At 48.5% G+C, this 22,784-nt stretch overlaps 1 protein-coding gene across 7 annotated transcripts in view; it reads right to left on the bottom strand.

Annotated features, from left to right (window-relative positions):
• Nucleotides 1-22,784, bottom strand: part of RGS9 (regulator of G protein signaling 9) — a 99,529-nt gene that overhangs the window by 56,874 nt on the left and 19,871 nt on the right. For all 7 annotated transcript variants that reach the window (XM_028836673.2, XM_077972531.1, XM_028836675.2 and 4 more), the window contains 7 exons: nt 19,007-19,103; nt 14,418-14,468; nt 12,895-13,001; nt 12,633-12,684; nt 12,311-12,369; nt 10,139-10,215; nt 4,939-5,020 (listed from right to left, as the gene is read on the bottom strand). In XM_028836673.2, coding sequence (XP_028692506.1) covers nt 4,939-5,020; nt 10,139-10,215; nt 12,311-12,369; nt 12,633-12,684; nt 12,895-13,001; nt 14,418-14,468; nt 19,007-19,082 — 504 coding nt within the window. In that variant the 5' untranslated portion in view covers nt 19,083-19,103. The remainder of the gene's footprint in view (nt 1-4,938; nt 5,021-10,138; nt 10,216-12,310; nt 12,370-12,632; nt 12,685-12,894; nt 13,002-14,417; nt 14,469-19,006; nt 19,104-22,784) is intronic.

The raw sequence follows: 22,784 nt of genomic DNA, 5'->3' as shown, positions 1-22,784 counted from the left end.
TGTAATCCCAGCACTTTGAAAGCCTGAGGCAGATAGATCATGAGGTCAGGAGTTCGAGACCAACCTGGCCAACATAGTGAAAAACTGATCTCTACTAAAGTTACAAAAACTTAGCCAGGCAAGGTGGCAGACACCTGTAATTCCAGCTACTTGGGAGGCTGAGGCAGGAGAATCGCTTGAACCTGGGAGGCAGAGGTTGCAGTGAACTGAGATCACACCATTGCACTCCAGCCTGGGCAACAGGGCGAGACTCTGTCTCAAAAAAAAAAAAAGAAAGAAAGAAAGAAAGAGAGTTGAGGTGAAACAGGGAGACAATTTTACATTGCAGCGTTAGGAAAGTCAGCTCCTAGAGGATCTTGGCTTGAATGTCACTCTCCACATCCTGTGTTCCATGTTCCCTGACCACCAACTGGACACAGGGTCCCTGCCTCCTACCAGCTGCTGTGGTATTCTGCAGGTTACTCATTCATTGGTTTAATTATTTTAGTCTTTGTCTCTCTACCAGACTACAGGAAACTCCTTGGGGTCACGGGCATTGTCTGTCTGTCTTGGCTCATAATCCAAATATCCCCATTGCCTAGTAAGCGCCCGGCATAGAGCAGATATTCACAAAATATACGTTAACTTTTTTTTTTTTTTCCTGGACCACAGCACATGGAGCATTCCACCCACCCTGGTTTTATAATATATTATGTGTCAGGCCGCCACAGTGCCTCACGCCTGGAATCCTAGTACTTTGGGAGGCCAAGATGGATTCAGGAGTTCGAGCCCAGCCTGGCCAACATGGTGAAACCCCGTCTCTACTAAAAATACAAAAATTAGCCAGGTGTGGTGGCAGGTACCTATAATTCCAGCTACTCAGGAGGCTGATTCAGGAGAGTTTCTTGAACCCAAGAGGCAGAGGTTGCAGTGAGCCGAGACCATGCCACTGCACCCCAGAGTGAGACTCTGTCTCAAAAACAAGCAAAAAACAACAAACAAACAAAAAACACATTATATGTCAGATCATTTTCCTAGGTCAATGAATGGCCTTTGAAAATATTATTTGAAGCTTCACAATGTTCCATCATGTTAATGTACCTCAATTTATTTTGCCATTTTCCATGGTTGGACATTTAGCCCAACCTCAATGGGAAATGGAGGGCAGACATCTCTGGCAAGTGTCTGCATATGTGGTTGAAACAAGGGTCATTTAGCTTGATATGCAGATAAGGGATCACTTGATTTAGCACACCCACCGCCAGGAAGCAGCCTCAGACTACATCCTTGGGAGGCAGGAAGTCACAGATGGCACAGCAAAGATGCAGGGAAGGCCTCCACATGACTGTCTAAGGGAGCACTTTCTCCCTTTGTTCATTTACAAAACTTACTGTTGTTTGCATCGTGCTCAGATCTGTACTTGGTACCATTTGGGTAAAAAACGGGTAAGGAACATCATTTTCCTTCATTACAGGATGCTGAATCACAGGTGTCATTTGGGCTCTGGGTAGGAATTCAGGTCAGAGCCCTCAACTACCACCACCCACGTGGGGTCTTGGCCTTTGCCAGTGATGATCTCCTTGATACAGCATCTATCAGACATTTCTCCCTGCCTTTCTAAATCAACCACCCTCTCGCTGTGCCCCTTCTGCATTTAGGTCTTATCTCTGGGAGAGTGTTACTCACCTGTGCTCCAGCAATTTGGATTTTGAGCTCCTTGAGCTGAGAGAGGGACCACGGGTGGGGCCTCCTTGCACAGAAGTAGCACATCAGGCTTTGCCATCAGAAAGGTGTGGCTTCCTCTCCCAGAACTGAGCAGGCAACTGAACTTCAATGAACCTCAATTTCTCCATCTGAATAATGGGGATGGTGATATTCCCTACATCATAGCATTGGACGTCAATGAGGTCATCTGTGCCAAGAGCTTAATACAGGCACAGAAGAGCACTCAATGACTCTTGACTGTTATTTCACACCCAGCACCTAACCCCTTCCCTGGGACAAAGTCAAGGCTCAATGAAGGTTTCATGGATCAGTGAACAGACAAATGAACAAGTGAATGAGTAGGTTCAGTAATGGCAGGCCGCATCTCACTCTACAACTGTTGATTACAGTCTGACACGGAGTGGCCATGACACTCCACAGCGCCAAGTACTTTGTTTGCCTTGGCTGGCTTTTTTTCCCATTGAACTGACGGTTTGTTTGGGTCTCCTGGAAACAGTCTGGCAGTCTGTGAGCTCCGGGGCTTCCTAAGCCTGTCAGTCAGATCGCTCAATTTCTAGACTGAGATGCTCTTCAAAAACGCTACCTTCCACCCCCTCAGGCCAACAGGCCAACAAGAGATGGGGACAATTTTAAGAAAATCGCAGAGAGTGGGGCCACTGCACTCTCCTGCCTCATCTTTGACTACTGGTCTGGTTTTCGCTTAGGGAGCAGTCATGAAAGAGGTTAGATGTGTGGAGCAGTTTTATGTCCTGGAAGTTCTAGGACCACTCTGAGTCCATCAAAGTCTCAAGCTGAACTTGGGTCCCCAGTGCTGTCAAAGAGGGACCAGGCACGTGTGGACCCAGGCATTCAGCTTCTTAGAGCAGCAGTGACCCAGGCAACGTTCTAATGACCCAGGAGGTTACCAAAGGACTGAACTGCACCAAGACATCCCATGACATTGCCTGAGAGGCAGAAGTGCATAGGGCTAAGTCAGTGCAGGGGTTCCACAGTCAGCGGTATGTAGGTTCAGACCCTCTGGCACTTACTAGCTGTGTAACTTCCGGCAAATTAGTAACATCCTTGAGCTTTCACTTGCTTATCAGTAAAATGAGAATAATGATAAGCCCTTCCATACAGCGCTGCAAAGGTTCAATAAGAATGCAAAAGGTAGCCGGGCGCGGTGGCTCACGCCTGCAATCCCAGCACTTTAGGAGGCCGAGGCGGGCGGATCACGAGGTGAGGAGTTCGAGACCAGCCTGACCAACATGGTGAAACCCCATCTCTACTAAAAATACCAAAATTAGCTGGGCATGGTGGTGCGCGCCTGTAATCCTAGCTACTCAGGAGGCTGAGGCAGTAGAATCGCTTGAACCCGGGAGGTGGAAGTTGCAGCAAGCCGAGATCGTGCCACTGCACTCCAGTCTTGGCGACAGAGCAAGGCTCCATCTCAAAAAAAAAAAAAAGAATGCAGAAGGCTTAGCACAGTGCTCAGCACACTGGGAGTTCTCAGTTCACACCTACTGTGATGGTGATGGTGACAATGACCACAATGACGATGACAATAAGGGTGGTGGAGGTGGTGGTGAAAGTGGGAAGTGGGGGAAATAAGAGATGTGGTAGAGGTCAGGGAGATAAGGGAGGTGAGGGAGTGGGAGGTGGGATGACGGTCATGGTGGCGGAGATGGGCGGTGGGGAGGTGGTGGTCATAGAGACACGTTGTCATATTTATGTGATTCTGCATCATGCTGTGAAGAGCCACTCAGCCACTAGCCTGGTGAGGGGTGAGATCTTACCCCAGGAGAACTGAGAAGAACCTGGCTGATCAGTTTTTCATTTTACTGCATAGCTATGTCATAGTCCATGTCACTTTGAAGGAATGTAGTCACATTGGCAATCCCACAGTGACGAGTCTCTGCATATAATATAGAAGCCATTCTTTACCTTGAAAGAACCAGAGTTCCCTCAGGCATGGTGCCACTGGGCACCAAGGTGTCTTGCCAAATGTGGCATATCCACCACGTCTCCTTATCCTCACCACAGAGTGCTTCTGGAACACACGAGCAATGTGAGGCTCCTTCTCATACAAAGAGCTTCTATGCTACCAACCAGAAGGGGTGCTTGTCTCCAGGACCCTGTTCTCTGTCACCCAGCCCCCAGATACTTGTGTCAAACATCTGTAAACTGGTTTCCCTAGAGGAGAAACCCTGAAGCCAAGAAAAAATCCAACAAGCTGCTTGGGGATCAACCTCAGAACCTCAACCTCAGCAACACAGCATCCAAAGCCATGCCCCTATAGGGTGGAACACCTTAGGAGAATCTGTTTTGAGTATATAAATAAAATAAGCAAAACAACCAAAATCAGATGGGCTTGAAGTTCAAAAATCCATAAACTCTGACACCAGGCCTCACTCAGTTCTCTTTCTGGTTCTGAGAATGTCTGATACCTGGCAGGCAAGGAAGCTAAAGGAAGAGGAGGAAGAACATTTCTTTGTAACTCTTTGGTTTCCGGAATCTCATTCACATCTCCTGCCTCCCCTGACCCACAGGCAGCACAGGGGGCTGAGACAGGAGGAAACTGAGGCAGCAGAGTTCATCCCAGTATGTGGCAGTCAGAGCCCACTTCCGTGTGCTGCAGGATGAGGCTACCATTTCTCAGTGATGATCTGGGGCAAGTTACACCAGCTCTGTACAGCTTGTCTCTCTAGGCCACTGAAAGTCCCAAAGCCAGAGATTCAGTGTGCTGCAAGCAAGAAGCAGCTCGACACAGACGTATTCTTTCTCCTCCTCCCATCTCAGCTGCTGGGAACTGGATCTAGGAGAGCAAAAGGCGAGGGAGCAGGAGACACCAAGGAGAACTTTGGCCATGCAGTTTCCATTCTCACGGGACTCTATTTTTCTGCATTGGAGCCTCCATTGGGGCCTACATTCTAATTTTTTCTCCTTATATTCCTTTCCCAAGGTATGATATCCTAGCAAAAAAAAAAAAAAGTCCCAGCCCCCATAAAAGACAAATTCATTCAGGTCCCTCCCTACCTAACACCAACACATGGGCCATGAGCAGACCCCATCCAGACAGAGAACTTCCTTTTCTGGTCAAGAGGCCCTGGGATGCTAACCCGACATTGAGCAGCTCCTCCTGCTGATCCAATTCTCACCCTGGAGAAAGAGGACTTGGAAACAGGCATGGAGAGCACAGGATGGAGGTGGGTGGCACAGGAGGAGACAGAGGACACCAGGCAGGAGGATACTCACCGGGCATCGGTGCACCAGCCAGTATGCCTTCTCCTGGCAGTCCAGGGCATATCTGTCTGCTTTGTTCCTCTCCTTTCCAGCCCTGAAAAGCCAAAAGCCACGTTTAAGGCCAGGAAGACTTTGTATCTTTTGCTTAGTGATGCCGCCGATTCCTGATGACCTAGACCCCTCTCCCAACCTGCCCAAGTAATTCATGTATACTGTAATAGTAATGAACACAGCAAGCACTGACATCACACTTAAGTACTAGCACTCTTCTAACCACTTTGACACATATTAACTCTTTTAATCCCACTTAATCCTCCCAGTGGCCTTTTCTTACTTCAAAGTTCAGGGCACTGAAACAAAGAGGGGGTGAATGCCCCACCAGCCCACCAGGGTCACACTGCCACAACTGGCAGAAGTGGCACTTGCACGTGGGAGTATGGCCAGGGTCTAACTCCCCTGGACAGCACAGTGCTGCACTGAGATCACACTGCCGCCACGAGCCCTAAATCAAACCAACTCCACCAACGTCAACATTGGAGCACAGTGCACACGGGTGACCCTCTGGCATTTGACCTCCTGGCTTCTTAACTTTTCCCTGTTTGGGCGAACAACATAGTCAGCATCTGGACATCCCACCTGTGGGATGGTGACAAGGAAGATGCTGGCCTGGGGAGTCCTCTCTCCTCCCTGCCTGTGACTTCTACTCTGCCGCTACAAAGAGTTCATGCCATATCAGGGGTTTTTCTGAGCACACCTTATTGCTATAAAAGGCTATTTATGGCCCAGAGCTGTGGCTCATGCCTGTAATCACAGCACTTTCGGAGGCCGAGGCGGGCAGATCACTTGAGGTCAGGAGTTCGAGACCAGCCTGACCAACATGGTGAAACCCTGTCTCTACTGAAAATACAAAAACGTGCCGGGCATGGTGGCATGCACCTGTAATCCCAGCTACTCAGGAGGCTGAGGCAGGAGAATCATTTGAACCTGGGAGGCAGAGGTTGCAGTGAGCCAAGATTGTACCACTGCACTCCAGCCTCGGCGACAAGAGCAAAACTCTGTCTCAAAAAAAAAAAAAAAAAAAAAAAAAGCTGTTTATTTTATTTTCCTTTTTATCTCTCAGTCTCTCTCCCTTTCCCACTCTGGATGGGAAATGATGCAGGGCCTTCTTCCTCCAGGGGCAAAGTAACACTAATGATCCTGCCGTGGGCCCCCTTCTGTACCATTTCCACGGCGACCCGTGCTCACACTTGTTAATGCTTGTTTTCCCAGGCAACGTGGGATGACGCACATGCCCTCTGCTAGACAGAGTCGGCGGATTCATCTCCCCATTAACATACTGTGAAAAACATCATAACACTCAGGGAGCCAGATGGGTGAACAGCGCCATTTCATTTGGGCGTTCTGTCAGGCTCCTCTGGAAATTAAATATAAACACTGTCTTCAAACTTCCCCTTGACAGCCTAACTGGATTTTCTACCAGGTTAACTAGCCCCTGACCTCAGGAGCATGGGCCACAACTGGCCTGAGGCATTACAGAGTTTCCACAATGCTGGAAAGCTTGGCAAATAGAGTCACTCTCTGATTTACCCCATGGGTCCTTTCCGACTTTGCTCTTCTGCTTTTCTGTGACAGATGTTATTAGAGGAGAGTTGTGATAAACAGAATGCAAGAGAGTTAGTAACCTAGGAATTACTTTCGTTTGTCATATTGTGATTTTTTTCAGCAACAGCATCTGCTTAATTATTCATTCATTCGTTCGTTCGTTCATTCACGTATTCATTGATCTTCCCCTAAGTTCCAAGCATGGGGCATCTACTGGTGAACCAAACATAGTCCCTGCCCTTGAGTAGCTTTTGAACTAAACATCACATACACAGTCAAAGAATCAATACAGAATTGCAAATTGCATTATGTGCCATAAGGAAACATTCAGGGTACCATCATGGAACATCAGGGATGGCCTCTGTGGTGATTTTTAAATATGTCTATAATTCTTTGACACTCTTTCCATTGACAGATGTGGGTCTATGTCTCCTCCCCTTGAAGCCAGGTGGGATTTTGTGGTGGTTTCTGCCAACATGGGATGTCAGGCATGGCACTGTAATTTCTGAGGCTGGGACATAAAAGGTGGGACAGCTGTCACCCTCCTTACTAGAATATGTGGTCTTGAAGTCCCCAAACACCTGTAAGCTATCTAACAACCCTCCCTGATGCAGCCATGTTGTGAGGGAGCTCAAGCTAGATCACAAAGAGATGCTACAAGAAGAGAGCAGGAAATGCCAGCCAGCCCCCAGTTGCTCCAGGACGCCAGCTCCAGCCATCTGCCAGCAACCACTCAAGAGACTCTGAGTCAGAATTGATCAGCCAAGACATTCCCAAATCCCTAACCTATAGAAATCAGGACACATAATAAAATAATTGTTGTTTTGAGCCACTGACTTTAGGATGATCTGAATGCAGCTAATCAGAAAAGCCTCTTTGTGGAAGTTACATTGGAAGTGAGTGTTCTCCCTGATAGCTAGAGAAGATGGAGTGAGGTGATCTTATTTGTGTTTCAAACACGGGGGCAAATTGGGAGCAGAGAGGCCAGTCGGGAGGATGTTGCCATGGTTCAGGTGATGGTGAGGTTGGTTCAACCAGGGTAGGGGCAGTAGAGATCCTGATATGGGTGATACTGGAGGAAGAGGTTTGGAGAGTGAGGGAAAGACATATTCGAATATGGACAAGGTAAGTCTGAGGTTTGATAGCAATGTGAGATCTTGAGTAAGTAGCTGGATGCTGAGTGTGGAACTTGGAAGATGGGACTCAGCATAACAAAATGACTACTTCATGGGCCAAGCTACATGGTCAACCTCGTTTTGTGCTGAGACCCTAAATCTGAAATCAGAGGAGCCTTTAAGCCATAAAATTAGCAGGAAAAAGCCATCTCAAGTGGAGCAAGCCTTTCAGGAATCGCTCATTCCAAGGCACCTGGAAGAATGGAAGAGGGGAATGTCCCAGGATCTGGGCAGCACAGAGCTTTATCCCAGCTGAGGCCAAGGCCTTGGTGGTGGACCTGCAGGGATCACTGAGAACAGCTCTGAGCTGCAAGAGCACCCAGAGTGCCCAGGAAAGCAGATATCAGGGTTCACAGTCCTGTGGGTTGCTGGGATCGTCCTGCTCAGAGCAGACAGGAGGAGGAGGGGATGGACGGGCTGAGGGAGAGGGGCACATCTTACCCATCTCTGTGTCCCTGGAGCCCAGCCTAGTGCTGGAACCCATCAGAAACTCAAAACTGGTGCAACAAATGGAATTAAGTAATATCAGCCCAAGTTCTACCATTATCTCAGCAAGTGACCTCAGCTAAGTAATTTTCACCTCCCTAAGCCTCAGTTTCCCCATTTGTAGAAATGCAGGGTGACAATAATTACTATGGTATTTCCCCACACCAACATAAAGTGAGACAGTACCCAAAAACTCGCCACATGAAGCTTTATGAACAAATGTAAGTGATTAAAGATAAGTCATGTTGTTTCACCTCAAACGTGCCCAGGTAAAAACATGTTTGTGGCTAACAAGTACTGGCAGCTCTCTCACTGATGTTCTACCTGGTTCTAAACCCTAAGAACATAATTTCCACCATGCAGGGCAATAAAGTTATTCTGCCATAAGAATCTATTTTTCCCGGACCAGCTGTCCCGTAAATAGTGTTCATCACTATTCCAATACCTAGGCTGCTGGGTGAGAATCAGGTCTTCTCCATCCAGCCCAGCTAAGCACCAGCAAGTCTAGACCTTCCTGGATCCAGGACTGTCACAGTGAGTGAGGTCGGACCGGGGGATCATCGCTTTTGGTAATCACCGGTGCGGGTCACCAGATGTTCCCAGCTGTCCCTCTTCTCAGGCACCTGGTAGGATTCTATGTCCCCACCCACCAACCTTTGAAGTTGACCTGCTTTGCCTTGTGACTCATGAGCAGGATGACAGTGCTGCTCTGATACACACAGGAAATCCCTGTCCCTGCTAAGCAACGCACAAAGCCCAGATGGTGCTGCTTCTTCTGCATGGGACCTGGAGGTGGGGAAAGCATGTCAGGGTCCCAGCTGCCCCACAGTGGATGGGGAGCACCAGCAAGAAATGGACCTTATGGTTTCCAGCCCCTGAGAGTCGGGGGCTGTTTGTTATGATAGTCTAACCTTGTCATGACAGACACCCTCTCCCTACCACTCCCTGTCCCCAATATCTGCATCCGGCTCTCGTTAAGGCAGAGCCCTGGAGGGGACTTCCAGTTCCAGTTCTGATATGGCAACAGGCAAATGCAAGTGAGCGAGGCGTGGTTCTGACACGCGAATCTGATCACTGTGTCTCCCTCCCCTGCTTAAACATCATTCTATGGCTCCCTGTGGCCCTCAGCACAAAGCCCTCTCACGATCCGCTCTTGCTAACATCTCTAGTTCACATCCTGCTAACTTCTGCCAGTTCCACACTTTGCACTCTCAGATGCACCTGCAAGAAACTGCTTGCAGTGGGCACACTCCTGCCTCCAGGCTCTGGTTCTGCCTGCTGGGAGCCCCTTCCTGCCACCACACCTCTCCTCTTCCTCTACAACTGCCATCCTTCACCTGGACCCCTCCTATGCATTCCCCGGGTTCAATGTCATTTCTACGACTCCTTCTGAAAACAGCCAGGTGGTCCTCATCTCGCAGCAGCACCATAGCCTGTCCCTTCATCTGCCTGACCTGTGAGACTGTGTCTTTTTATTCCCCCTGCCCAGCCCAGCGTTAGGCACACAAATGCTCAAAAACAAGTTTATTTTAATAAAAGGAAAGAGTCCAGGTGCAGCGGTTCACGCCTGTAATCCCAGCACTTCGGGAGACTGAGGCAGGCCGATCATGAGGTCAGGACTTCGAGACCAGCCTAGCCAACGTGGTGAAACCCCATCTCTACTAAAAATACAAATAATAATAATAATAATAAACAAAAATTAGCTGGGCATGGTGGTGGGCGCCTGTAATCTCAGCTACTTGGGAGGCAAGGGAGAAGAACCACTTGAACCCAGGAGGTGGAGGTTGCAGTGAGCCAAGATCACGCCACTGCACTCTAGGCTGGGTAACAGAGCAAGATTCTGTCTCAAAAAATAAATAAATAAAAAATAAAATAAAATAAATAAAAAGAAACAAGGAAGAGAGGGAGGAAAGACACCAAGAGGACAAGCATGGTCTCCTTTCACTCACCTGTACTGCTCTTTGGCCTGCATAATGACAAAGTCCCACTTATAGTTCATTTTTTGGTTCAAGAAATTGTAATTTTCCTGGAGAAGAAAAACAAAATGAGAACAGTAAGCCCCAAGACATATGCCATGTGCCACAGGGCAACAAACTCTAAGTTAACAAGGGCACACCCCTGGCTCATGGCAACCATGGACCCAGCCTGATGGTGTCTGAGCTGGTTTTACCCCGGTGTTCACTCAAAGAGCAGCTGAATTCTCAAAACGCTTTCATAAGAAGCCTCACTTTTATTGCTCTTTTTTGCTTTTGTAAAAATAAATGTATCCCGGCCGGGCGCGGTGGCTCACGCCTGTAATCCCAGCACTTTGGGAGGCCAAGGTAGGCAGATCACAAGGTCAGGAGATTGAGACCAACCTGGCTAACATGGTGAAACCCGGTCTCTACTAAAAAGAATACAAAAAATTATCCGGGCGTAGTGGCGGGCACCTGTAGTCCCAGCTACTCGGGAGGCTGAGGCAGGAGAATGGCGTGAACCAGGGAGGCAGAGCTTGCAGTGAGCCGAGATCGCGCCACTGGACTCCAGCCTGGGTGACAGAGCGAGACTCTGTCTCAAATAAATAAATAAATAAATATATCCCAAATCTGATTAGGAAGAAAGAATCAAAGAAGAAAAAGAATTTGAAAATCTTTTTTTTTTTTTTTCTGAGACAGGGTCTCACTCTGTTGCCCAGGCTGGAGTACAGTGACACAATCATAGCTCACTGCAACCTCAAAGTGCTGGGCTCAAGCCATTCTCCTGCCTCAGTAGCTAGGACTACCTGTACATGCAACCACACCTGGCTAATTTTTTAACCTTTCATAGAGATAGGGTCTCACTATGTTGCCAGGCTGGTCTTGAACTCCTGGCCTCAAGTGATCCTCCCATCTTGGCCTCCCAAAATGCTGGGATTACAGGCGTGAGCCACCGCACCTAACCTGGAAACTCACTATTCAGCAACAGAGCATCACAAATTCACAAAAATAAACCCTAAGATAAACCAAAGATAAGCCAGCCTTTCTGAAAACATGCCTGTAAGAATAAAAACACATGGCCTAACATGGTGGCTCACTCCTGTAATCCCAGCACTTTGGGAGGCTGAGGTAGGCGGATCACTTGAGCCCAGGAATTTGAGACTAGCCTGGGCCCCCTGTCTCTACAAAAAAATACGAAAATTAGCTGGGTGTGGCGGTGTGCCCCTGTAGTCCCAGCTGCTACGGAGGCTGAGGCTTGAGCCCAGGAGACAGAAGTTGCAGTGAGCCGAGACTGCACCACTGCACTACAGCCTGGGTTATGGAGCAAGATGTTGTCACAAAAATAAATAAATAAACAAATAAGTAAAAGAACACAGCAAGATTTTCACCCTCTGCCCAGAAATTCTAGCCTTTTGAGGGCTAGCATATGTTCTTTGGGAAATTGGACTCACCCAGCCTAAAACAAAAGTCTATACAGTACAACAGTCTATACAGATTGTTTTCCCATCATAAATTGAAGTTCGGGCCAGGCACGATGGCTCACGCCTGTAATCCCAGCACTTTGAGAGGCTGAGGCAGGCAGATCACTTGAGGTCAGAAGTTCGAGACTAGCCTGGCCAACATGGTGAAACCACATCTCTATTAAAAATACAAAAATTAGCCAGGCATGGTGGCACATGCCTGTAATCCCAGCTACTCGGGAGGCTAAGGCAGGAGAATCGCTTGAACCCGGGAGGTGGAGGTTGCAGTGAGCTGAGATCATGCCACTGTACTTTAGCCTGGGCAACAGAGCAAGACTTTGTCTTAAAAAAAAAAAAAAAAAAAAAAAAAAAATTCAAGTTCAAATCTGTTAACCCAGGGTTGTCCATTAGAGTACATATTAATTATGTCACATTGTTTTGGGATGGCAAAAGGAAGGGGGGAGCCACCGTGTGCCCAGTAGCCACTGAGGCAAGGGTTTAAATTACAGCAAGAGAAACTAAAGTTAGACATGGGAAAGAATTTACTTCAGTTAGCTGCTTCTAATTAGTAAAAGGATGGCTAGCTGGCTGGCTGGATGGATCATGAGGGCGCATATGAATGTAGTGATGTGAGAATGAGGAAAGTACAGCTCAAAACTATATTCCACTCAATTATAATAACCTCTACTTAAAAGCACCTCCATACCTTTTCATATTCTTCCAAAATTCCTTTCTTCTTGATATTTCGCTTGGCCAGATAGATGGCTGGAAAAGAAAGCAATGACATTTTCCATCATCATCTTTCAGAACCCCATCTGCAGCCTCCCTAAGCCTGAGGCTGCTGTGCTCAGAGTGGGGGAGAGAACGCTCAGCACACCCAGTCCCTTGCCCCTGGGGACATGCCCAGTGCAGATGCGGACTGACATAAAGGTCGTGATGACAGCAAGACAAATGTCACCAAAATGCTGCAAGTAAATAAGCAGCATGTTAAGCACTACCAAAGGCATAGTTGGGACTGAAGTATTTACCGTAATCGGTATCTTCAGCTGGCCACTGCTGGGTGGGCCAGAAATACGGTGTCTGCAAAAGAAACCAGGGAAACCACACTTTAAAACTGGATTGTGACTCAATGGACCCCAACCCTGTGACTAAAGAAATCGAACCACCTTAGCCCCCTCCACCGTTTCTGAAGTCCTGATCTGTGAAACTATGAACCCGACCTTTACAAATGAGATCTTTTCAAATGAGATCAACCCTATATGAACAGCCAAGGTCAAGGCCAAGACTCACCTGAAATCGGTAGAGGCTGCCATCAGGCTTGAGAACGAGATTCTTGGGGTCTTGCAGGGGGTAAATGTAGCCATACCTGACAATAAAGTTGCCCAAGTTCTGTGCCTCTGGGAAAAGCAGTTCAGACACGGATGTTAAGAGCAGGGCTGAGACAGGAGCTCATTGCCGGCCTCCACGGCACCCCAAACTCCAGGACAGGTACCCCCTCCTAGCAGCACTGCATCTCATGAGCAGTGAGGACACTGGTTCCTGAACTTGGCTGTGGACAAGCATCAGCTGGGTTGCACGCTAAAAGGAGGACCTCCCAGGTCCTATCCTAAGGAATGACAACTCAGTAAGTCTGGACGGGAACTAGGAAACCTGGATGTTAACAGAACCCACAGGTGGTCTGCTGCAGCGGCTGATGGTTAAGGAAGGCCTAGAAAAGCCTCTGTAGGCCCATTGGGTCTGGGAAAGGTCATAGGACTGGGAAGAAAATGTCTCTGTTGGACCAACGGACACTTTGTCACTCAAAGAATGAGCGAGGAGCACCATGTTTATTGCCAACTTCTATCCCAAGCTCACCTCTACCTGATCCCAGGTCCTCTCCTTCCCATTTCACTTTAATTCCTACCCTGCTCCAGTTTATTTGGAAGCACAGCCTTGTTTATCAATTATATCAATTAAAGGACAAACTTCTTTGGTTCTTTCTCCAAAGCACCAATGAAAGCAGATGTCTTTCCATCCTCTGGAGGGGATTCCATCCCTCCATTCCTGCAGGAACCCCCAGCCAAGGACTCAACCCATCTCCCCATCCCATAGCCCAGCCTCCAAGGTGTGGGAAGACCTCCTCCCCAACCCTCCCTCTCCAGGTCTCGCTCCCTCCGTCAAAGACCGAGTCCTAAAGTTGTATGCCTCATTGTACCAACAGCCTATTTTCTAGTGTGAAATCCCCTCCGGTTTCTTTCTGCTCCAATCCATCTTCTAAATTGCTGCCAGGCACCCTAGTTGAAATACGAGTATCATGCACACTGCCATGCTGGAAAATTGTCTGTGGCTACCTATTGCCTATCTCCCAGATCTTCAGGTGCTCTTCCACCCCTCTGCCACCCTCCATAGCCATCTGGAGCCATGACTCTCAATCTCTCTTGTCGCGCCTCCACTTTCCGCTCGTTCCATTTCTACACCATTGTTCTTGCTAGTGTCCCTTTATAGGAAGACCCTCAGAGCTCCTCTTCACCACTTCACAAGCATCACTTCTTTCAAGACCAGCTACACACAGCACCCCCTCCAGGACTTTCTTGACTGAGTCCTCCCCACTTATCCCTGTTATTTATGCTCTAAATATTTGGTATAAAATAACTCTTTTGTCCCCAAATTATCCTGCCTTTGCTTTTGACTCTGGCAGTTTTACACTCAAAGGTCATGACCCTCCAATTAAAATGCAAATTTCTCAGAAACACAGGCTAAGTCTCTATTTAGTTTCTCCCATGGTGCTGTACACACAGCTGTCCTGGATAACTGACTGCCAGATGAGCTCTCACCCAGATTGGAGATCCAAAGCCGCTGGACGATCCATTGCAGAACATCACTTCCTGCAAAACAGAGACGTTTGTGGTTATCGTCATAGCCTCCTGACATATCCCTGCTCCTCCACGCTGTTGCCTGACCGGTCTGCTTCCTGTTCAGCTGCAATTTCATTCCTCTTTGCTCAGAACCTTCAGAAACCCCCACCCCATCATGTTCAGTCCCAACTCTGCAGCCTGTAATTCAAGGCTATCCATGATCTCACTCCAGCAGATGTGCAACTTAACACCGCACCGCCTGGCCCGGCCCCCACCCACACACACTTCATCTTTATCGTCTCTTATCGTATTGACCTTTTACTTGACAGTAACTTGTGCATGGACTATTATTCACTAACTAGATAGTAAATAGACTAAGTCTAAATACACACACACACACACACACATACACACACATACACACACAAAGCAGACCCGAGGCAAGTCGTTTGCAGGGCTCTGGACCAAGCTAGGACTCATGGGAGTAAAACAGACCCAGGGATGGGAAGAGGACAGGCTGGGGGCTGGGGCTGGCTCTCCATCTCCCCAAGTTCCCAGGCAGAACTCCGACGAGTCAGAAAATTCTAAACTTGAACCTGGCCTTCCATGACGTTGTGAAGGTACTTTTGTCAGGGTAGGAAGATGGGACCTATCCTAGTTGATTTATAACTTTAGATGACGGAATGAAGGCTCCATGTGTACCCTCGCCCCAGGCCTGGCATATCTTAGGGGCTGGCTTGGGAACAACACACACACGCCAAAAAAAAAAAGAACGTGAAAAACTGGCATGAAAAACAGCAGGAGATGCAGGCTTGGAGGCCAGGAGAGAATGTCAGCAGGAGATACAGGCTTGGAGGCAGGAGAGAATGTGCACCCGTGCACCTGTCCCACCCACCCACTCCCCTCAAGGATTCAGATCTGTCTAAGGGTCAAGGCAAGCCAAGTTCCATCAACAAGCCCAGAGGTGCCATACACCCCCACAGAAGCTCTGAGCCCCTTTCCTCAGCCTGGGCCCTCTGGCCTCACAAGCAGAAGGTACGCCTTCTAGGCACAAGGTAAGAGCATCTCAGAAGATAGACAAGGTGCTCTGGAACGAAGCACCCCATCACAGAGGCCGTCATGCAGACGCCAGTGGTCACATTTCCAGCAATCTTAGCCTGCTTTCCAAAGGCTAAGCTGGAAACCTGTCTGCATGGGAACAGGCCCACAAAACACACCAAAGAAGAGGGCCAGGATTGAGACCCCACTGCCTGTGTTTTTATGTCTGGATAATTGCCAGTGATACTTCCCTCCTCGGAGGTGGTACAGGGACATTTCTTCTTATGACCCACATACACACTCTCTGGGCATAATTGCCTGCCTATGATCATGAGTGGGTATAGACAACCTGCAGTTCTTCCCTTCATGCCCACACACTAGGACACAAATGTCCAGCCATGATCTCTGTCAGTGTCCGCATGCACACCATCGTGGCTTTCCATGGTTCTACTTCTGTTGTTCTTAGCATCATTCACTCCTGGTTGGCTGTTCAAAAGCAAAATCCTTCATCTAAACTCCTACTTAAAATACTAGGACTAGGTGTTTAGACTTTCCACACCAAGTCTCTCTCTTTAAATGCTACACAGTGTTGCGCAGGCAGAGAGACAGACCCAGGCAGACATCAGACTGATTAGCTCTCTCCACTGAGGAGCTGAGGGCTTTCTCATCCACTTGACTGCCTCCCGAAATAGATCAAATGAGATTATGGTGCCACCAGCCTCTGTACCACACAGTCTGTGCTGACAGCATGGCAGACTGCTCAGGCTCCCCCATCAGTCACCTTTGTCCCGAGGAAGCCCTGGGACGCCTGCCGTCCAAGAAGTTAAATAATTTTTTATCGGTGCTGATGTTGCAGGACCAGGGCTTCTCCCTGTGTTGTTTCTACAGCAGCTGGAATTCACCTGTGCAGGAGGAACAAGGAAAAACATGGCAGGATGGGCAACCTTGCCCAAATCCAGGAACCAAGTGTGCCCCGTGCACAAGGAAGGAAAGCAGCTGGTGCACACTGACAGTGGATAAGAATATGGACTCTGGGCTGGGCGTGGTGGCTCATGCCTGTAATCCCAGCGCTTTGGGAGGTCAAAGCGGGCAGATCACCTGAGGTCAGGAGTTCGAGATCAGCCTGACCAACATGGTGAAACCCCATCTCTACTAAAAATACAAAAATTAGCTGGGTGTGGTGGTGGGCGCCTATAATCCTAGCTACTTCAGAGCTGGGGCACGAGAATCACTAGAACCCAGGAGGCAGAAGCTGCAATGAGCCAAGATAGCACCACTGCACTCCAGCCTGAGCAACAGAGCAAGAGCCTGTCTCAAACAAAATAAATAAATAAAAGTAAAAATTAAAAATAAATAAACAAATATATACATATATATGGACTCTGGAGTCACATTGCTGGGCTGAAATTCAAGCTCACTCATGAAATGAGCTTAAGGACATGAAGGCAAGTTGCTGAAACTCTTTGGTCTCCACAGCCCCATGTGCAAAAAGTGGGCAGTCATATCTACCCTTAACTTTATTGTGGGTGTTAACAGACAACGCATGGGCAAGCACTAGCTACCACCACCATCCAGCACCCACTGCACACCCAGCACCTGCACATCAGTCTCTCACTTCCTTCCTGCACTCGTTCCCTTAGGGAGGGATTGCTATTCTTGCATTAAAAATGAGAAAACTGGCCAGCTGTGGAGACTTGAGCTGGCAATCCCAGCACTTTGGAAAACCGAGGCAGGAGGATCACTTGAGCCCAGCAGGTCAAGCCTGCAGTGAGCCACAATTGCATTACTGCACTCCAGCCTGGAAGGCAGCATGAGACCCTGTCTCAAAACAAACAAACAAACAAACAAAACAATGGAGAGAGTAAACTGAGACCAGGGCTATAGCTAGAAAAGACACCTGAAGGATTTAATCCTGCACTCTCCACACAATGACAGACAAGAAGTGACTCACGCATTCAATAAACTTTTACTAACCATCTGTTACAAACACAGCTCTGCTAAGCATTGGGGTTACCCAGATGAGCAAGACAAGATACTTTCCCTCGAAGGGCCCCAGTCCAGTGGAGAATTCAGGCCAAAATTAATGACAATCAGAGGCAGGGAGGGGGACAGGGTCAGGGATGCCTTCAGGAAGAATTGTCCCAGCTGCATGTGAGGTGATGGGGGATGCAAAGGCACCCTGAAAAGTCTGCCCACTGTTTCCACTCTGTGGGTGCCCAGAGCTACTCTGGTTCTTAGCCTTTCCAAAGTCTGGCTTGTCAATGTTTCCTTTCCCTCCATGAGCTGCTCTATAGCGTTTCAATTAATTCCCCTTTTGCTCCAACAAAAGAATGGGTCTTCTGTTGCTTGCACGCAGGGAAACCTGAGTGACACATTGCTGGTGGGGGCATCCTTTCTTCTAAGCAGTCAGAAAGGGAAAGGGGAGGCTGTGAGCCAGCTTGTCTCTGCAAAGACTAGGGCACCTTGAGTGAAAAAAAAAATAGTCAAGTCAGGGGTGGCATAGAGGGAGGCACAGCAGTGGTGAGACCCTGGCTTGGGCTATGAGAAGCCGTCTGCTTCTGCAGGCAATACACCTAAGTATGAAACATTGTCTTTACTGCAAAATCAAGATCAGAAAACAGGTAACACATTAACCAAAATGCTCTCCTCGTTTGGTGTCCAGCCCCTCTTGCCAATATCCCCAAATGATGCTCTGCAGGCATGTCACCCCCCACACACACAGAGAGAGGAGACAGTGGCATCACCCCGAAAGGGCAGTTGAGAAGGGCCTGAAATGAATTAGAAGGTAGAAGGTGGAGCAAAACAAAGGCCAACTTTTTTCTGCTAAATAGTATTTTTTTTTTTTCCTGCTACTTGGTTTCATTAAAACAAAGCAAACAAAACAACAAACAAAAAATGACAGTGAAGGTTTCTAAAATGAACTTCTGGGAGGAATGGCTTCAGGAAATGACCTGTTGAGTCCTTTTCTCCCTCCTGACCCCTTCCTCAGAGGAAGACTTTAGTCCAGGAGTCAGCAAATGTACTCTGCAGAGCGCTAGATAGTAAATAAACATTTCAGCTTTGTGGGAGTCTTGTTCTGTCATCCAGGCTGGAGTGCAGTGGTGCGATCTTGGCTCACTGCAACCTCCGCCTCCCAGGTTCAAGCGATTCTCATGCCTCAGCCTCCCAAGTAGCTGGGATGACAGGCATGCACCACCACGCCTGGCTAATTTCTGTATTTTTAGTAGAGATGGGGTTTCCCCATATTGGTCAGGCTGGTCTCGAACTCCTGACCTCAGGTGATCCACCTGCCTTGGCCTCCCAAAGTGCTGGGATTATAGATGTGAGCCACTGTGCCTGTCCACAACTACATATTTTAACTCTGCCATTGTAGTGTAAGAGCAGCCATAGATAATATGTAAATGAGTGAACATGGATATGTTCCAATAAAACTTTATTTAGAAATAAAGTTTTTTACAAATACAGGAGGTGGGCCGTATTGGGCCTCTGGGGTCTATTCCAGGCCAAGGCTAAAGTGCAAGCTACATCACCTGTCATGGCATGAGGAACGCTGGTGACCAGGACCCTCTGGTTCTGCATTCGGACCCCTGTCTCTGGGTTCTGCATGTCCTTCACGAGCGCTTCAATCTGTAAGACAGAAGGGGAAAAAGCCGACTGATGAGAACAATTTTGAAAGTTGTGCAGGGCCATTTCCACTGCACTGAGAGGGATCTCAAAACGCAAAGGCAGACACCGGGGTTCCCCATCTGGTACAGGAGCCAGGTGGGCACTGAGTGACTCTAATGCAGCCAGGACTAAGGTGTGCTCCACAGCCACAGATCCCATCCCTGCGTGTGAAGACTCGCACATTCATCCTGACTGGGAGATTCTGGGGTGGCTTTAAGGAAAGATGGAGCTTAACGAGAAAGGATTTTGCTGGGCCAGGCGCAGTGGCTCACGCCTGTAATCCCAGCACTTTGGGAGGCCGAGGCGGGCGGATCACGAGGTCAGGAGATCGAGACCATCCTGGCTAACATGGTGAAACCCTGTCTCTACCAAAAAAGACAAAAAAATTAGCCAGACGTGGTGGCGGGCACCTGTAGTCCCAGCTACTCTGGAGGCTGAGGCAGGAGAATGGCGTGAACCCGGGAGGCGGAGCTTGCAGTGAGCCGAGATCGTGCCACTACACTCCAGCCTGGGCAACAAAGCAAGACTCTGTCTCAAAAAAAAAAAAAAAAAGAAAGGATTTTGCTGGACAGAAAGTGATAGAACACCATGGGCAAAGGCGTGGAAGGATGACAGCTCCCAGGGTTAGTGGAACAGAAAACAGCAGGAGTTGCGGCTGGAATAGCCGGTAGAGGCCAGATCACATGGACCTCAAAGCCACCCCTGCAGTGTGGATTTTGTTCCAGTGACTGTTCCTGGAGAGCATTTTGGAAACGTGGCCCATGACAGAGAGAAGAACATGAAGTAAGAAGTACGAAGAAGTTTGCAGAGGTAGAGAAAAGTGCAGTGACCTCTTCAAAGCTATTGCATAAAGCCCAGGTAAGAAACAACAGTGACCAGGCACAGTGGCTCACGCCTGTAATCCCAAATTCTGGGAGGCAGAGGTGGGAGGATCGCTTGAGTCCAGGAGTTTCTGACCTGCCCGGGCAACATAGTGAGGTCTTGCCTCTACAAAAAACTTAAAAATTATCTGGGCATGGTGGCACATGCCTGTAGTTCCCAGCTACTTGGGAGACTGAGGCAGGAGGATCACTTGAGCCCAGGAATTCCAGGCTACAGTGAGCTATGATCGCACCACTGCACTCAGCCTGGGTGACAGAGCCAGACCCTGTCTCTTTTTACAAAAAGAAAAGAAATGACAGCGCTTCAACCCTTAGCACTCCCACTCTTCGTACTCTCAGCAGAGCAGGCAGATGGGCTTTCCATTATTTTAGAATATGTCACTCTTCTGCGTGACTGTTCCACTGCAAGGGCCACTTGACACCAAGTAAATGATAAAGTTTCCCTACTGGTCTACATATTCGGGACCTCCTTCCTCTCTGACTTCTTTCCTACCACTCCCCACCAGCTCCCTCTGATCCAGCCACACTGGCCACCTTCCTTCCCCCAGCCATACCAAGGACACTCCCGGCCAGCCTTGGGTGGGTCCCATGCTCTGGCTGTTCCCTCTACCTGGGCCAGTCTTCCCAAGAGACCAATTTGGCTCCCTCCTCACCTCCTTCCCCTTCTGACGGTCTCAGGAGGCCCACCCTGACCATTCCTAAAGCTGCAACCCTGAACTCCACCCTTGGCATTCCTGACCCCCTGCTCCATTTCTCAAGAGCATGCATGTTCTTCAAACATACAAAATAATTGACCTAGTTATTACATTGTTGATGGTGCATCTCCCTTTGCTCCTGGAAAGTAAGCTCTTCCTAGGGGTCTTTGTCTGTTGTTGTTTGCGGCCGGATGTCAAGTGTCAGGAAGCGTGCCTGGCACAGAGGTAGTACCCAGTAAGCAGGTGATGTGTGAATTAATAAATAAATGAGGCAGTGGCCAGGAAGATGGTAAGGAGGCATGACTTTCAGAGCCCTAGAAGAGCAAAAATAAACTGTATTTGCAAGTGACTGAGTGGTTCACTGAGGGTGACACAGAATAATGCCAAGATTTGGAACTTATGCGACCAGAGTTACCAGTGACCAAACTAGAAAATGCAAAAGAAGAAGCCACTTCTGAAAGCAAAGGCATCTGCCTTGGCAGGTCGACTGCAAGTGGCTGCTGAGATTCCCACAACGTCTGGGAGGTGATTGGAAACGACTGCCCCGGGTTCAGAAGAGACAGGGTCAGAGGCATGAATTAGAGCCATGAATGTCAGGGAGAGTTGAAGCTAAAGAGAATCAAGAAACTGTCCGAGGAAGCCTGAACTGCAGGAAGGCAGCCACAACGACAGCCCTGACCATCTTTAGAGTTGTTTTTATTCATTTTTATTACTAAAAATTATTTCCCACTTGAAAAAATCAGGCCGGGCGCGGTGGCTCAAGCCTGTAATCCCAGCACTTTGGGAGGCCGAGGCGGGCGGATCACGAGTTCAGGAGATCGAGACCATCCTGGCTAACACGGTGAAACCCCGTCTCTACTAAAAAAAAAAATACAAAAAAAATTAGCCGGGCGAGGTGGCGGGCGCCTGTACTCCCAGCTACTCGGGAGGCTGAGGCAGGAGAATGGCGTGAACCCGGGAGGCGGGGCTTGCAGTGAGCTGAGATCCGGCCATTGCACTCCAGCCTGGGCAACAGAGCTAGACTCCATCTCAAAAAAAAAAAAAAAAAGAAAAAATCAAATGGAAATAATATCAACTGAAGGATTTATTTTTATTTTATTTTTTGAGGCAGGTCTCCCTCTGTCGCCCAGGCTGGAGCACAGTGGCACGAACTTGGCTCACTGAAACTGTCACTTCCTGGGCTCAAGCAACTGTCTTGCCTCAGTCTCCCGAGTGGCTGGGATTACAGACACATGGCACCACGCCCGGCCAATTTTTGTATTTTTAGTAGAGACGGGGCTTCGCCATGTTGGCCAGGCTGGTCTTGAACTCCTGACCTCAAGTGATCCACCCGCCTCAGCCTCCCAAAGCGCTGAGATTATAGTCGTGAGCCACCTCATCCAGCCTGAAGGATTTTTTTTTAAAACAAACTGGATGTTTGACACTAGTCAACAAAGATGACTAGAGAAAACCCAGGTGTTTCTCTTGTTATTCGGTGTTTGCTACTGACCCTGACAAAGCTTCATGTGCAGAGGTTTCAAACTTCATGTTCCCCTAGAAAAGCCCTCACTAACGGGAAAGCTGTCTACTCCCCATGTCCCAGATGTACTTGCCAATGGTCAGTTGGTCATTCGACATCCAGGCACAGTCATGATGGACTCTGGGAAACCAGAGAGAAGCAGCTGTGGTCCCTGAGCCCAAAGATCTCACTGACCAGTGCAAGCATATTCCAGGATAATGCACAATGTGCAATGACAAGGGTGAGTCTATGGTGTCATGTGAACACAGCAGTGCCTAGGGCTGGGCAGGAGGGAAGGACTCCTCCTAGATTGATTTTTCTTTCTTTTTTTTTTAGACTGAGTCTTGCTCTGTTGCTCAGGCTGGAGTACAGTGGCGCAATCTCAGCTCACTGCAATCTCCACCTCCTGAGTTCAAGCGATTCTCTTGCCTCAGCCTCTCGAGTAGCTGGGATTACAGGTGCCCACCATCACGCCCAGCTAATTTTTGTATTTTTAGTAGAAACAGGGTTTTACCATGTTGGCCAGGCTGGTCTCAAACTCCTGATCTCAAATGATCCACCCACTTCG

This window comes from Macaca mulatta, chromosome 16 (genome assembly GCF_049350105.2).
Source record: "Macaca mulatta isolate MMU2019108-1 chromosome 16, T2T-MMU8v2.0, whole genome shotgun sequence".
Lineage (NCBI taxonomy): Eukaryota > Metazoa > Chordata > Mammalia > Primates > Cercopithecidae > Macaca > Macaca mulatta.
The sequence above is the reverse complement of the archived record's forward strand: the minus strand, read 5'-3'. Positions and strand labels throughout refer to the sequence as shown.